The following is a 12,849-nucleotide window of genomic DNA, read 5'->3' on the forward strand; positions in this document are numbered from 1 at the left end:
TTCATTTTACTCACTGGTAAAAAAAAAACGTCCCCCAAATATGCACTATCTAGGAATTTATTTATTAAATACACTATATATATATATATATATATATATATATATATATATATAACATATAGCACTACTATGTTCCGCAGCGCTTTACAGATATTAGCATCACGCTGTCACCAATGGGGCTCACAATCTAAGTTCCCTATCAGTATGTCTTTGGAGGAAACCCACGGGGAGAACCTACAAACTCCATGCAGATGTCCTTGGTTGGATTCGAACCTAGGACCACAGTGCTGCCCTGTTCTGCAAAGCTTGTATGAACCTACACCTATACGTGCCAGTCCCCTCCCAAACTGGTACTGGTACCACACTCTTCACTAATTTGTAGCCATAACATAAATGTTAATAAATTTGCCGGGGCTAGAGCCCTGGCATGCCCCCCCCTTCCCCCCACACTCCACCTCCGTCCCACCCAACTGGTGGACATGTCGTTAAACCATCTGTGCAGCTCAATATTGTCGCACGGCCGGGTAATAAAGGGGACTTGCGCAATTTTTTTCTGCCTAAAAAAAGTTGCAAGTCCCTTAGTAAATGTTGCTTTAAGGCTAAATGCACACAAACGTTTGTTTCCGCGTCCGTTCCATTTTTTTTGCGGCTATAATGCGTAACCCATTTATTTCCACGGGACCGCAGAAAATGCGGACAGCACACTGTGTACTGTCCGCATCAGTATGTCCGTTCTGTAACCCCCTATTCTTGTCCATTTTAGGCATTGTTACAATGCATCTGCAAAAAAAAAAAAAAGGATGGCATATGTTTGTTTTTTTGCGGACCGCAAAACACATACGGTGGTGTGCATGTAGCCTGAAGGGGGTATTTCACGAAAAGTATCACTATGCATGAATAAGGCATTGTAAATAGAGTATTGTTAGTATATGCATGCAATAAATATTGTCCGTTTTTTATGTACGTTACATTTTCTTCTCTGGTAGCGCCCCCTGCTGTTTATCCTTCTGGTCCACCTTCTGCATTCAGTGGTGGACAGACATGCTCAGTAGCTTCCCTGCTCCAATCCCCATAGTGCATCTCTATCGCTCTATTTAGGAAAGTGTGGGGGCATCACATACCATATGTATCTCTGGGGGCTATATTTTGAGGGACTATGTTCTATGCAGCGAAAGAAGGTATTAACAATAGCTAATTATAATGCATCCTGGGAGATGCAGGCGCTTGATGAGCTGCTGCCCACCCACAGAAAAGGAAGAACATCCTCCAAATGCGTGAGTAAAAAAAAAAAAAAGGTTAAAACTGCGTGATAAAATGAATATTCTGATCCCAAAAAGTGGACCTTTCTAAGACTTCCCGTATTGCACTTGGGAAGACTCATCAAATCAAAAGAATATACCTGCCCCCTTTCATGGTCCACTTGAGTCTGTTGGCAAAAATGTATATATCGACAGGAATGACATGTATGACCGGTTCTTTCAAATGGCAATTTTATTACATCCTCATTAGATTTAACAAAACACATTTCTGTAAAAACAGTAGCTAATATGGAGACAACTCAGACGTCACTTCACTCACAATCACTTCCCGAGTCTGGAGATCATCTGCTTCTTGTCAGGTTTCACCTCCCTCCAGATGGTGTGAGGTTGGTGGTGCCTGGTACCAAACACGTGGAGATGCCTTGGAAGGGTTTCTGATGACTTTTTAACATTCCTGGAAGTTTTTGTCTTCCAGATTTATGGTGTTCTGTTCTTCATGCCTGTCGTGGGCTCTACACACCATGATGAAGGTGGTCTCCACCTCTGTACATTCCAATATGGAACATAGATTACCTGATGTCCTACTCTCTATAGAAGTCCCATTCGCGTGGACCTCACAGATCAGACTAATGGCAAGCACTTAGAACACACTAGAATGCATCGCACAGTAGTCTCCAGCGTCTGGAAAACTACAACCCCCAGCATGTCTTGACTGCAGAATGCTGGCAGTTGTAGTAGAGAACCACAGGTTGTTTTTCTCTTTCCATTATGAATAACTTTCAATCCATTTTCCGTCACCTTACTAGGGAATTCAGAGTTTAAAGGGGTTCTCTGGGATTTTCATATTGGTCATTGGGAGTATGGGAGTTCCCGGGTTCTGGCCACCGCCAAGCATTCTTCCCATACAAGTGAATGGGAGCGCGCTGCGCTTGCGCGGCCACTTCTCCCATTCATTTCTATGGGGCCGACGGAAATATGGGGACACCTTTCCCTGCTCCATTCTCGATGTAGGTGCGGGTCCCACCTATCAGACAATGGAGGCATATCCTAGCGATATGCCCCCATTGTCTGTGATGGGACAACCCCTTTAATTACAGTGGTAACTGTGTAATTCCTCATTTCCCCTGTGGTGGTGCTGCAGAGAACACTGTTGACTAGGATGCCTCCACAGATCACAGCTGATTGCAGGCAAGCGGTTTATTCCGTTCTGGTTAGGTCTGCTCTACCTACCTGTCTAGGATTTCACATTAGATATAGGTAATTACAATAGGGGTAAGTCCTTGTTGTGTAGTGGCCCATAGCACTCACCATTCACGTAGTCCAAACCGACATGCTCGCTGACGGGACCGCTTTCCTTGACTATCCCTCCGTGGGATCTCTCCGATGGGGCTTATTTATCCTTGTATAATAGCATTCGGGGTTGAGCTCCATATTTATGAAGTCCCATGCAATTTTTTATAATAATTTTTTTTTTTTAACTAAAGCTCAATGAAGTGCTGGAAACCGTATTCACAAAATCGGTCATAGCTCACGAGCTGCACCGTTCGCTCTGCATTCAGAATGCACACCGCATGGCGGTACACCGCTGCTAGTAAATATGCCCCAATGTGTCTCATCTGAATACGTTCACTTCTTGCTCTTCTCACTCCATGTTCGGTGTTGATCCCATGACACTAACAGCAGTCTCCCCATTGTCTTTAGTGGTTCACCGATAGCATTATTAGGACTGTCTATTTAAAAGAGTCTTCTTCACATTTACTTCAAGCGTTACTCCAGCACTTTCGGGACTGGCACCTGTATGAAAAAACAGACTAATCAATAATCGGTCCTTACTCTGAGATTAGAAAATAGGGTCTGTATTTTTTTCCCCGAAACAGCGCCACTATTTTCCATTGGTTGTGTCTGGTATTGCAGCTCAGCCCCATTCATCTGAATACTGTAATACCAGACACAACCAATAAACAATGGCGGCACAGTTTCTTTCCTTTCTTTCTTGCACCCCCTTTAAAGCAACATACCGGGGATATACACAGGGCAATAACATTCTCAAACGGAAACCTTCAATGCTGCTACCTAGTGGTCATGTTTAAAATTGCAACTATTCAGCATTTTTGTATTTTTTTTTTTCTTTTTTAATTGCACCTGGCTAACTACTTTCTGCCATCAGAAGCTGCAGCCCAAGAAGCTACACTTATCAAACACTTTAAAACATTCCAATACAATGTGAATTCAGCAGTAACATCTGCAACTTGGGGAAGAGTCAGGAGGTCCCATACATATTAGATCAGGGATCCGTCACCATCGGCACTGAAGCTGCTGTGAAACTACAAATCCCAGCATGCACACTTACTTGGTTGTTCTTGTAACTCCCACAGAAGTGAAAGGAGGATTCTGGGAGTTGTAGTTTCAGAACAGCTGGAGTGCCAGAGGTTGCTGATCCCTGTATTAGATGGTCCACCAGTCCTCCCAAAATGATCAGGTTCAGTCAACATACATCAAATGTGAATGGCCATCTTAACACATGCTAATGGAGAATACACCAGATCAGGCTGTTGTATCTCAGCATGCCCAATCCTTTTGTTGGGGAGATAACAGGTGTCTTGCAATGGCTTACTCTCCTGTCTCTATTAGGAACACATGCATGCTCAGCCGAGTCGTGCATGCATATGTATAGGTTAGTCAGGTGAGACAGCTGCTGGCCAACCATGCATTTGACAGGCAGATATTTAATGCGTTTGGCTCATTCACACGTCCGTGTCAGTGCTCAAATCCGTGAGAAGGTGGTCAGTAATGCGTCCGTGAAGCTGTCCGTGTTGGGTATGTGTGTCTGTTTTTTGTTGTCCGTATGCCATCCGTGTTTCACTGAGGCCTCATGCACACGGACGTTTTTTTTTTGCGGTCTACAAAAACGGTTTCCGTTGTTCCGTGATCTGTGTCCGTTTTCCTTGATTTTTTGAGGATCCACGGACATGAAAAATGAAAAAAAAATCTAAGTCAAGTTTGCCTTTGAAATGATAGGAAAAAACGGACACAGATCACGGACGCGGATGGCAATCTTGTGTGCATCCGTGATTTTTCACGGACCCATTGACTTGAAAAAAATAGGACAGGTCATATTTTTTTCATGGACTGGAAACACGGACGCGGATGCCAAACGGTGCATTTTCTGATTTTTCCACGGACCCATTGAAAGTCAATGGGTTCGCGGAAAAAAACTGAAAACGGAACAACGGCCGCGGATGCACACAACGGTCGTGTGCATGAGGCCTGACACTGAACAGCTGAAAAATAATTTTCAAAGCATCTCTTCCTAATGATCCGTGAAACACGGATGCAACACAGATGGCATCCGTTGGTTTTTACGGACCCATAGACTATAATGGGAGTGATGGATCAGTGAACACGGAAAAAATAGAGCATGCATCCGTGCTAAAAAAACGGACCGTGCTAAAACGCTGATGTGTGAATACACACAATAAAATGAATGGGGACGAGTGCCGTCCGTGGAGAACACTGACGTGTGAATGAGGCTTTACATGACTTTGCTGGAGCAGATGGAGCAATTAAAATATTGGCTACAAAGGTGGACGCTGGAGCTTGGGTTTGTTATGGGATGGATTAGGAGCAGAGCAGTCTTCTCACTGTCCCACAACCCAGTGATCTATATATAGCGTTACCCTCATCTGAGAATAGGTGGCCAAAAATGTATAAAACTTGATGGTTTACAGCTCAGGGCTATACAAGTGAATGGGACAAAGCTGCAATACCAAGCACAAAGACTACTAAACGTAGGGCAGCACTGATACATTTCTCTCAATATACTAAAAGTCTGACCAAGGCCGGTACAAAGAATACATTTCCTTTACTGTTTTATGAACTTCCATTTATCAAAAACACCTACTGTATCTCTATAGTAACCTACCTATCTGTGCAACTATATAATTTATGTCCATATAAATAATTCCTTACCGCTTTTAGATAGGCCACATTACTCTGGCGAATATCTTTTAGAAGCTCATCTCTTGGCGTCAAGTTAACAAGAGGAGGTGGACGATTCCTTGGCACGGGCTTCAGGGTTTTCATTACATCCTTAAGATTGACTTTCTCTGCCAGCTCTGAATTTTGAGAAGAGCTTGACTTGGGTTTTGCCCTTTTGAGCTGTATCATGTCTCGCAAACTAGTCTTATCTGCTTCTTCTCTTAACTTTTGGGCCGTGGATCTTGTTTGAAACTTTTTGAGTTTCACGTCTTTGAAAGGCGGGGGTTCGGATTTGAACTTGTTTTCAGAGTTCAACTCTGGCTTGTTCTGTTTACTTTTTCTGAGTGGTGGCACCGGGATTTTCGGTTCCTCTGCAATAGTTGGCATTCTTGAGTTGGAAGTCGGTGGCGGCATCTTGGAATTTGTTGTTGGTGGAGGTTGGTTCAGCATTGCCCAAAGTTCTGGTGGAATTCCCATGCCTAGACCGTTCTCCAACATATTAATGATCTCTTCTTGTTCTTTCATCTGTTGCTGTTGTTGCTCCTCTTTTCTTTTTTGCCTATGTTTGTCTAGATTCCTACTTAGCAGATTAGTCACGACCATTCTTGGGCCTGGCAGCTCGAAGTGGTAACCCATTTTTAACAACGTGTTATTGGCCTTCAAAAGTCTTGCAATTTCCATCTCTGCGTGGTGACCCAACATATGTCTTTGATTGTGGAACCTCAGCTCGGTCAAGAACTCGTTGAACTGAAGACATCGTATAATGGCCACAATTCCTTTGCCAGTGATGAAGTTGGACTCAATGTTTAAGGTGACAATGCTCCTATTTTCTCTTAACATATTGGCCAATGTGTAGGCCACGTTCTCGTCGGCTCCAACATTTGCCATACTGAAAGTCTTTACGTGTTTGTTTTTCTTCAAAGCATTGACAAAGTCTACCAGCATCTCCTTTGGAATATTCTCAATGTTGTTTAAATTGACTTCTTTCACATCTGGATTGTTCTCCCGGATGCTCTGCAATGTTCTGTCCAAGTTGGTCTGATTGCCAGAAGGCCTCGCGGTCATCTTAATGAAGCTAGAGTCCAGTGCCAATTTCTTTGGTATATTTAATTTTGAAATCTTCTCAGGTGGCTTTTTATCCTCAATTTTTTCAGCAGGTTCTGGAGCTTCATCAGTGGTGGGTCTGGTTTCATCGCTCTTCTCTTCTTCTGGCTCTTCCTCTGTAATCTCTTCATTCGGTGGAGAGGCCGAATGACTTTCCTCAGCAACTTCACCGTTCATTTTGTCTTCTTTTTCTGATTCCGTTTCTGATCCGACACTTTGGTTTGTTTCTGTCTTCTCTTCTTCTTCATCTGTTGTCTCATTGTCTTTTTCGCAAAACTCTTCTACAGTTTCAGCATTACTTTCTTCTTCTGGTTCTTGTGGCTCTTCTTCAGTTTCTTGTTCATCTTCTTCACGAGACTTCTTCATTTCCTCCTGCTCCTCCTCTCTGGCAATTATTCTCTAATATAAAAAAAAAGAGAATATTTATGGTGAATTTTTAAAGAAAATTCGAGACTTTCATATGAAGCTGGGGGCCAGACTATAGCCTGCACTCAACGAAAGACCTCTGTAGATATCAGTCTGCATTAAGGTGTGCACCCACTAACCCCATAGAGACTAATCCCCCCCCCCCTCCCCAATAAACACACAATGGATTTTTTTGGGCAAAACTACTAGTAGCCAGTACCACCATTTATTGTTCACTTAAACATAAGAACATAGCGTTAGAGGAGCCTGACCCCAATCACCACATTCCCTAAGCTGGAGACCCACCTGCCTCCAGCTGACCACCTTGCACTGGGCCAGCTATACCCACCTACCACGACTGTGCCCGCAGGCAGACGGGTTTCCATTACATACTGGTATTTTTTCCAATGCGGTTGCTGGATAAAGTAGAAATGAAATTTTAATTAAGTAAAAAAAAATTATGGAATAAAATAACGTCCTCATTTTCTCTCCGGTGGTGAATGATGGTATTGCAAATAACAGACAGCTGGACGTGTCATGTGACCTGCTGCTATTCTGATAGCTCTGACCATACTCTCTCCTCGCATGCCATCTAACACATGTCATGTGTTCTTATAACGGAGGCATCATGTGACTACAAGTCCCAGCAGGAAGCATTCATTAGCAAATACATAAAATCTGCTGCGGAAGCATTCATTAGCAAATACATAAATACATTGCATAAAATCTGCTGCGGAAGCAGCCATATTGGTTGCCACCTAGGCTTTTCCCAGATGCAGATTTTCAGCAATTTTTGTAAGAGACTTGATTTTTCTCTGCTTCGTGCTATTTTAACCTTTTACATGCCATAGACGTTACGCTACATGTTTACACCGATAACAACATGATCACACTGGTACTGGAGTTAATACCAGTGGATTGTGGGAAAGTCATCACATCCATAAGAACTTGACTATGCGGAGAGGTGACCTATTACATCGGGGCCCCTTGTCTGCTTAAGGGCTCGTTCACATGAACGTATTTTGCGTTCAGTATACGGAACCATTCATTTCAATGGGTCCGCAAAAGATGCGGACAGCACTCTGTGTGCTGTCCACATCCGTTGCTCTGTCCCGTAGGTCCCGCAAAAATTATGAGTCCTGTCCTATTCTTGTCCGTTTTGCGGACAAGAATAGGCATTTCTATAATAGGCCTCCTGTTCCGTTCCGCAAATTGCGGAAGGAACACGGGCGGCATCCGTTTTTTGCAGATCCGCAATTTGCGGACTGTAAAAAAACGTCACGGTCGTGTGAACAAGCCCTAAATGAGAATTTTTTAGAGCATACTTCTGCTAGTTAGCGCCCCCTACTGAAATTGTTTTTTGTTTTTATTTATGTACGGTATTTGGTTTTTAAATCTAGATCAGGCTTTACCCTGTAAGTTAATACTATCGATTATTTTTGAAGCCATTGATTTCCATCCATTAAGGGCTCATGCACACGACCGTATGGCTTTTTCAGTGTTTTACGGTCAGTTTTTTTTATGGATCCGTTGTTCAGTTTTTTTGTTTCCTTTGCGTTTTTCCGTATGCCATATACATTATACAGTAATTACATAGAAAAAATTGGGCTGGGCATAACATTTTCAATAGATGGTTCCGCAAAAACGGAACAGATACGGAAGACATACGGATGCATTTCCGTATGTGTTCTGTTTTTTTTGCGGACCCATTGACTTGAATGGAGCCAAGCACCGTGATTTGCGGAGAAGAATAGGACATGTTCTATCTTTTCACGGTACAGAAATACGGAAATACTGAAACGGAATGCACACGGAGACACTTCATTTTTTTTTTTTTGCTGAACCATTGAAATGAATGGTTCAGTATATGTACCGCATACTGAACTAAAAAAACGGCCGTTATACTGAACACAAAATACTGTCATGTGCATGAGCCCTAAGGCTGCATGCACACGAACGTTGTTTGTTTCCGTGTCCGTTCCTTTTTTTGCGGATAGGATGTGGACCCATTTATTTCAATGGGTCTGCAAAAAACGCGGACAGCACACCGTGTACAGTCCACATCAGTATGTCCGTTCCATAGCCCCGCAAAAAAAAAAATATAGAACATGTCCTATTCTTGTCCGTTTTAGGCATTGTTACAATGGATCCGCAAAAAAAAACGGATGGCATAAAGATGTCATCCTTTTTTTGCAGATCCGCAATTTGCGGACCACAAAACACATACGGTCGTGTGCATGTAGTAGCCTTATGCAAACTTTTTAATCTATTGTGCATACTGAGGAATGGTTTGCCCACCTGATGGCGTCGTTTTTGTTTAAAGGGGTCGTCTCACTCCAGCAAATGGCATTTATCATGCAGAGAAAGTTAATACAAGGCAATTACTAATGTATCGTGATTGTCCATTTTGCCTCCTTTTTCGGACTTGATACATTTTTCCATCACGTTATACACTGCTCCTATCCAGAGAGGACTCCCCTGCATAACGGAAACGAGACGGATCCGTTTTGAAGCCCATAGACTTCTATTATGACGGAATAAATAACGGAATGTCTCTAAAGGCATAGAATTGCGTTATGGTCCGTGGTAACAGAATCCATAACGCAATTCTGCTTTTACCACCAAACGAAGCGTGAACGAATTTCAAAATATGAAATTCGCTCATCTCTAGTGAGTTTATTGCCACCCTCTGAACATTTACCTCTGATGGTAGAAGAGTAACAGGAAGCCTTTCTTCTTCCAGCATCCGATTAGATTCCTTTTCCCAATGCAGATAACCGATGAGCGACCTGTGGTCGAATTGGCCGGTCGGTGCTTTTTCCGTCTGGTCCCTTTGAATCATGCCCACTGGTACTCTCGGATCCGGCGCCAGTACCTCCATCTCGCTCTGGAGCTCTTTTAGCTCTTCAGGAGATAAATTGGCCAAAATCTCATCTTCATCAATATCTCCAAACAGTTCGTCCAAGTCCGAATCTTGGCTGTGCTGAGACATGGTTAACGTACGGTCCACAGATACAGGCGGTTATGGCGCAGCGTGTTGTATCCTCCGAGAAGAAGCCACCATGAGTGACTGAGGCGACAGTGACTTCAGCTGAGGCCGGAGCTATATTAAGCTATGGAAGACTTCATGGAGAATTTATGACCCTGCTGCCATGTTCTGTTTTCAGCAACTGGTGTCAGCTGTGCGAATGCATTTGACATTTGAGTACAGCTGGTCCCCCCTCCTCATTGTGTAATACGCGGTGGTCATTTTCCAGAGGGTTCCAGGGACAAAGCTGTTCACGCAACTATCTGGAGGGTCACTGTATGCAGGAGACGCAGATGTGAGCGCATACACATGCACCCATATCAGTGCCAGTCACATACTACCCAAAACGTCCTCATGACTGCACTACGTGCCCTTAAAACAGTGCCCGAAATCACATGCCACCATAATAATCCAGGTATGCCCCCATTATATTCACCCATGCGTACAAAGTATGTATTTCGCAGTCTGCAAAGTGCGGATCCGCAAAATACGGATACTATCCTTGTTGCATCTGCATTTTTTGCGGATCCATTGACTTTAATGGTCAACGCTTTGTGGACAAATATGGGAAATGTTCTATTGGTACGTGTATTAAAAGGTATTCCTCCAATATGGCTGCCAGTAACGCGAGACTTCTGTAGTCGCACACATGCCCTGTTACTGTGAGTAGCGGCGCATGCATTAATGTATTATATAACGAATCCGAACCCGGATTCGTTAATGTAATACATTAATGAATGTGCCGCTACTCGCAGTTACGACGCATGCGAGCGACGAATAAAGTCTCCTGTTAACAGCGGCCATATTGAAAGAGCCTCATCGCAGGCAATACATTTTAATACACGTACGGCGATATGGATCGCAATGAGAACGAGTTGTGTAGATGAATGAATCGGGTTCATCCAAAGCAAGACGAACCGGTTCGCTCATCACTATGTTCTATTTTTTTGTAGAACGGACATATGGGTGCGGAAAGCTCACAGATCATCCGTGTGTTTTCAGCGTCCGTTCTACAAAAAGAATACCAACATTTAGGTTGGTAAAATCAGAGCATCCAAAACGCCGCTTATGGGCAGGGTTATCATTAGCCCAGCCCATTTTTGGCTCGGGACATGCCGAATTTGCAAACCAGAGACAGTCCCTGCAAATTTGGGACAGTTGGCAACTATGGAATATGTCTGAAAAATGTGGACCACTGACCCATGAAAGTCAATAGGTCTGCAAATAAAATGCAGACGGCACATGGGCTGTATCCACACTTTGCGGATCTGCGGACCTTAAAAAGGATACGGTGGTGTGCATGGGGTCTAACTGCAGTGTCCCACTACGTGGCTGTGGGCACCGCAAACTTGTTTTATTATCATATATTATGCCTGTATGCTGTATTTCATCTCATGTCATATTCTCCCATGTCACAATGTGATGTTTACATGTAAGATCCTTTACACAGGCCTAGTTAGGGTGCAGTACACTAGTTTCTCCACAAGATGGGGCAGCGTCACAGTGTATATAATGCTAAGCTATATATACACTGTGACACTGCCCCATCTTGTGGAGAAACTAGTGAAGTGCACCCTAACTAGGCCTGTGTAAAGGATCTTACATGTAAAAAAACGCAAACTTGTTTTATTATGTTTTATTATCATATATTATGCCTGTATGCTGTATTTTATCTCATGTCATATTCTCCCATGTCACAATGTGATTTTTACACGTAAGATCCTTTACACAGGCCTAGTTAGGGTGCACTACACTAGTTTCTCCACAAGATAGGGCAGTGTCACAGTGTATATATAGCTTAGCTCAGGCCTAGTTTAGGCAGGTTCAGACAAGTTTAGTCAGAGAGCAGCCATGATGTAGCTGCTTGCTGGAGGGAGGCCTCCTGCCTCTCTGCTCGCTCCCTGTTGGCTCCACAGCCCAGGGTTAAAACCACAAGATTCAGCCCAGAGGTGAGACGTCCACTTCTACAGCTCGCTCCTCCGGGGTGACCAGTGTCCAGCTACTAAAGCAAGTATTCAAGGGGACTTATATATTGTCTTAAAGTCAAAGGATAGCACATGGTCATACTTAAAGGCTTCCCAGGCACCTTTGCAAGCAGGTGTAGGACACAGCTTCTGGCATCCATACCTTCCAGTTTAAACCCTGAGGACAGATAGGCCATCTGTCAGAAAACACTGGAAAATAGAAGTTCAAGGATTCAGAAAACCACCTTCAAGTCAGGTTAGGATCAGGTGAGAGTTTTTACCAGCCAAAGACTTTTATTACTTCAAAGCCTAGTCTGAAGCAGTAGCTTTCTTGCATATACAGTTGTAAGAAAAAGTATGTGAACCCTTTGGAATGATATGGATTTCTGCACAAATTGGTCATAAAATGTGATCTGATCTTCATCTAAGTCACAACAATAGACAATCACAGTCTGCTTAAACTAATAACACACAAAGAATTAAATGTTACCATGTTTTTATTGAACACACCATGTAAACATTCACAGTGCAGGTGAAAAAAGTATGTGAACCCCTAGACTAATGACATCTCCAAGAGCTAATTGGAGTGAGGTGTCAGCCAACTGGAGTCCAATCAATGAGATGAGATTGGAGGTGTTGGTTACAGCTGCCCTGCCCTATAAAAAACACACACCAATTCTGGGTTTGCTTTTCACAAGAAGCATTGCCTGATGTGAATGATGCCTCGCACAAAAGAGCTCTCAGAAGACCTACGATTAAGAATTGTTGACTTGCATAAAGCTGGAAAGGGTTATAAAAGTATCTCCAAAAGCCTTGCTGTTCATCAGTCCACTGTAAGACAAATTGTCTATAAATGGAGAAAGTTCAGCACTGCTGCTACTCTCCCTAGGAGTGGCCGTCCTGTAAAGATGACTGCAAGAGCACAGCGCAGACTGCTCAATCAGGTGAAGAAGAATCCTAGAGTGTCAGCTAAAGACTTACAAAAGTCATTGGCATATGCTAACATCCCTGTTAGCGAATCTACAATACGTAAAACACTAAACAAGAATGGATTTCATGGGAGGATACCACAGAGGAAGCCACTGCTGTCCAAAAAAAACATTGCTGCACG

General features: G+C 43.3%; 1 protein-coding gene across 1 annotated transcript; it reads right to left on the reverse strand.

Annotated features, from left to right (window-relative positions):
* Positions 1–1,473: 1,473 nt before the first annotated feature.
* LOC122943566 (leiomodin-3-like) lies at positions 1,474–9,899 on the reverse strand. Its single transcript, XM_044301408.1, has 3 exons — positions 9,448–9,899; positions 5,229–6,740; positions 1,474–3,053 (listed from the first exon to the last, which is right to left on the reverse strand). The coding sequence occupies exons 1-3, from the start codon at positions 9,736–9,738 to the stop codon at positions 3,027–3,029; spliced, it is 1,830 nt and encodes a 609-aa protein (XP_044157343.1). The 5' UTR covers positions 9,739–9,899; the 3' UTR covers positions 1,474–3,026.
* Positions 9,900–12,849: the final 2,950 nt, after the last annotated feature.

The sequence above is a fragment of the Bufo gargarizans genome, chromosome 7, assembly GCF_014858855.1.
Source record: "Bufo gargarizans isolate SCDJY-AF-19 chromosome 7, ASM1485885v1, whole genome shotgun sequence".
In the NCBI taxonomy this organism is placed as follows: domain Eukaryota; kingdom Metazoa; phylum Chordata; class Amphibia; order Anura; family Bufonidae; genus Bufo; species Bufo gargarizans.

Bases quoted from the DNA above. Each gene is read 5' to 3' on its own strand.
- LOC122943566 (XM_044301408.1), bottom strand. From the start codon at position 9,738: ATGTCTCAGCACAGCCAAGATTCGGACTTGGACGAACTGTTTGGAGAT. The intron at 6,741-9,447 runs GTAAATGTTCAG...TTTTTATATTAG, and splicing joins TTACTCTTCTACCATCAGAG to AGAATAATTGCCAGAGAGGA. The intron at 3,054-5,228 runs GTAAGGAATTAT...TTTTTCATACAG, and splicing joins ATGTGGCCTATCTAAAAGCG to GTGCCAGTCCCGAAAGTGCT.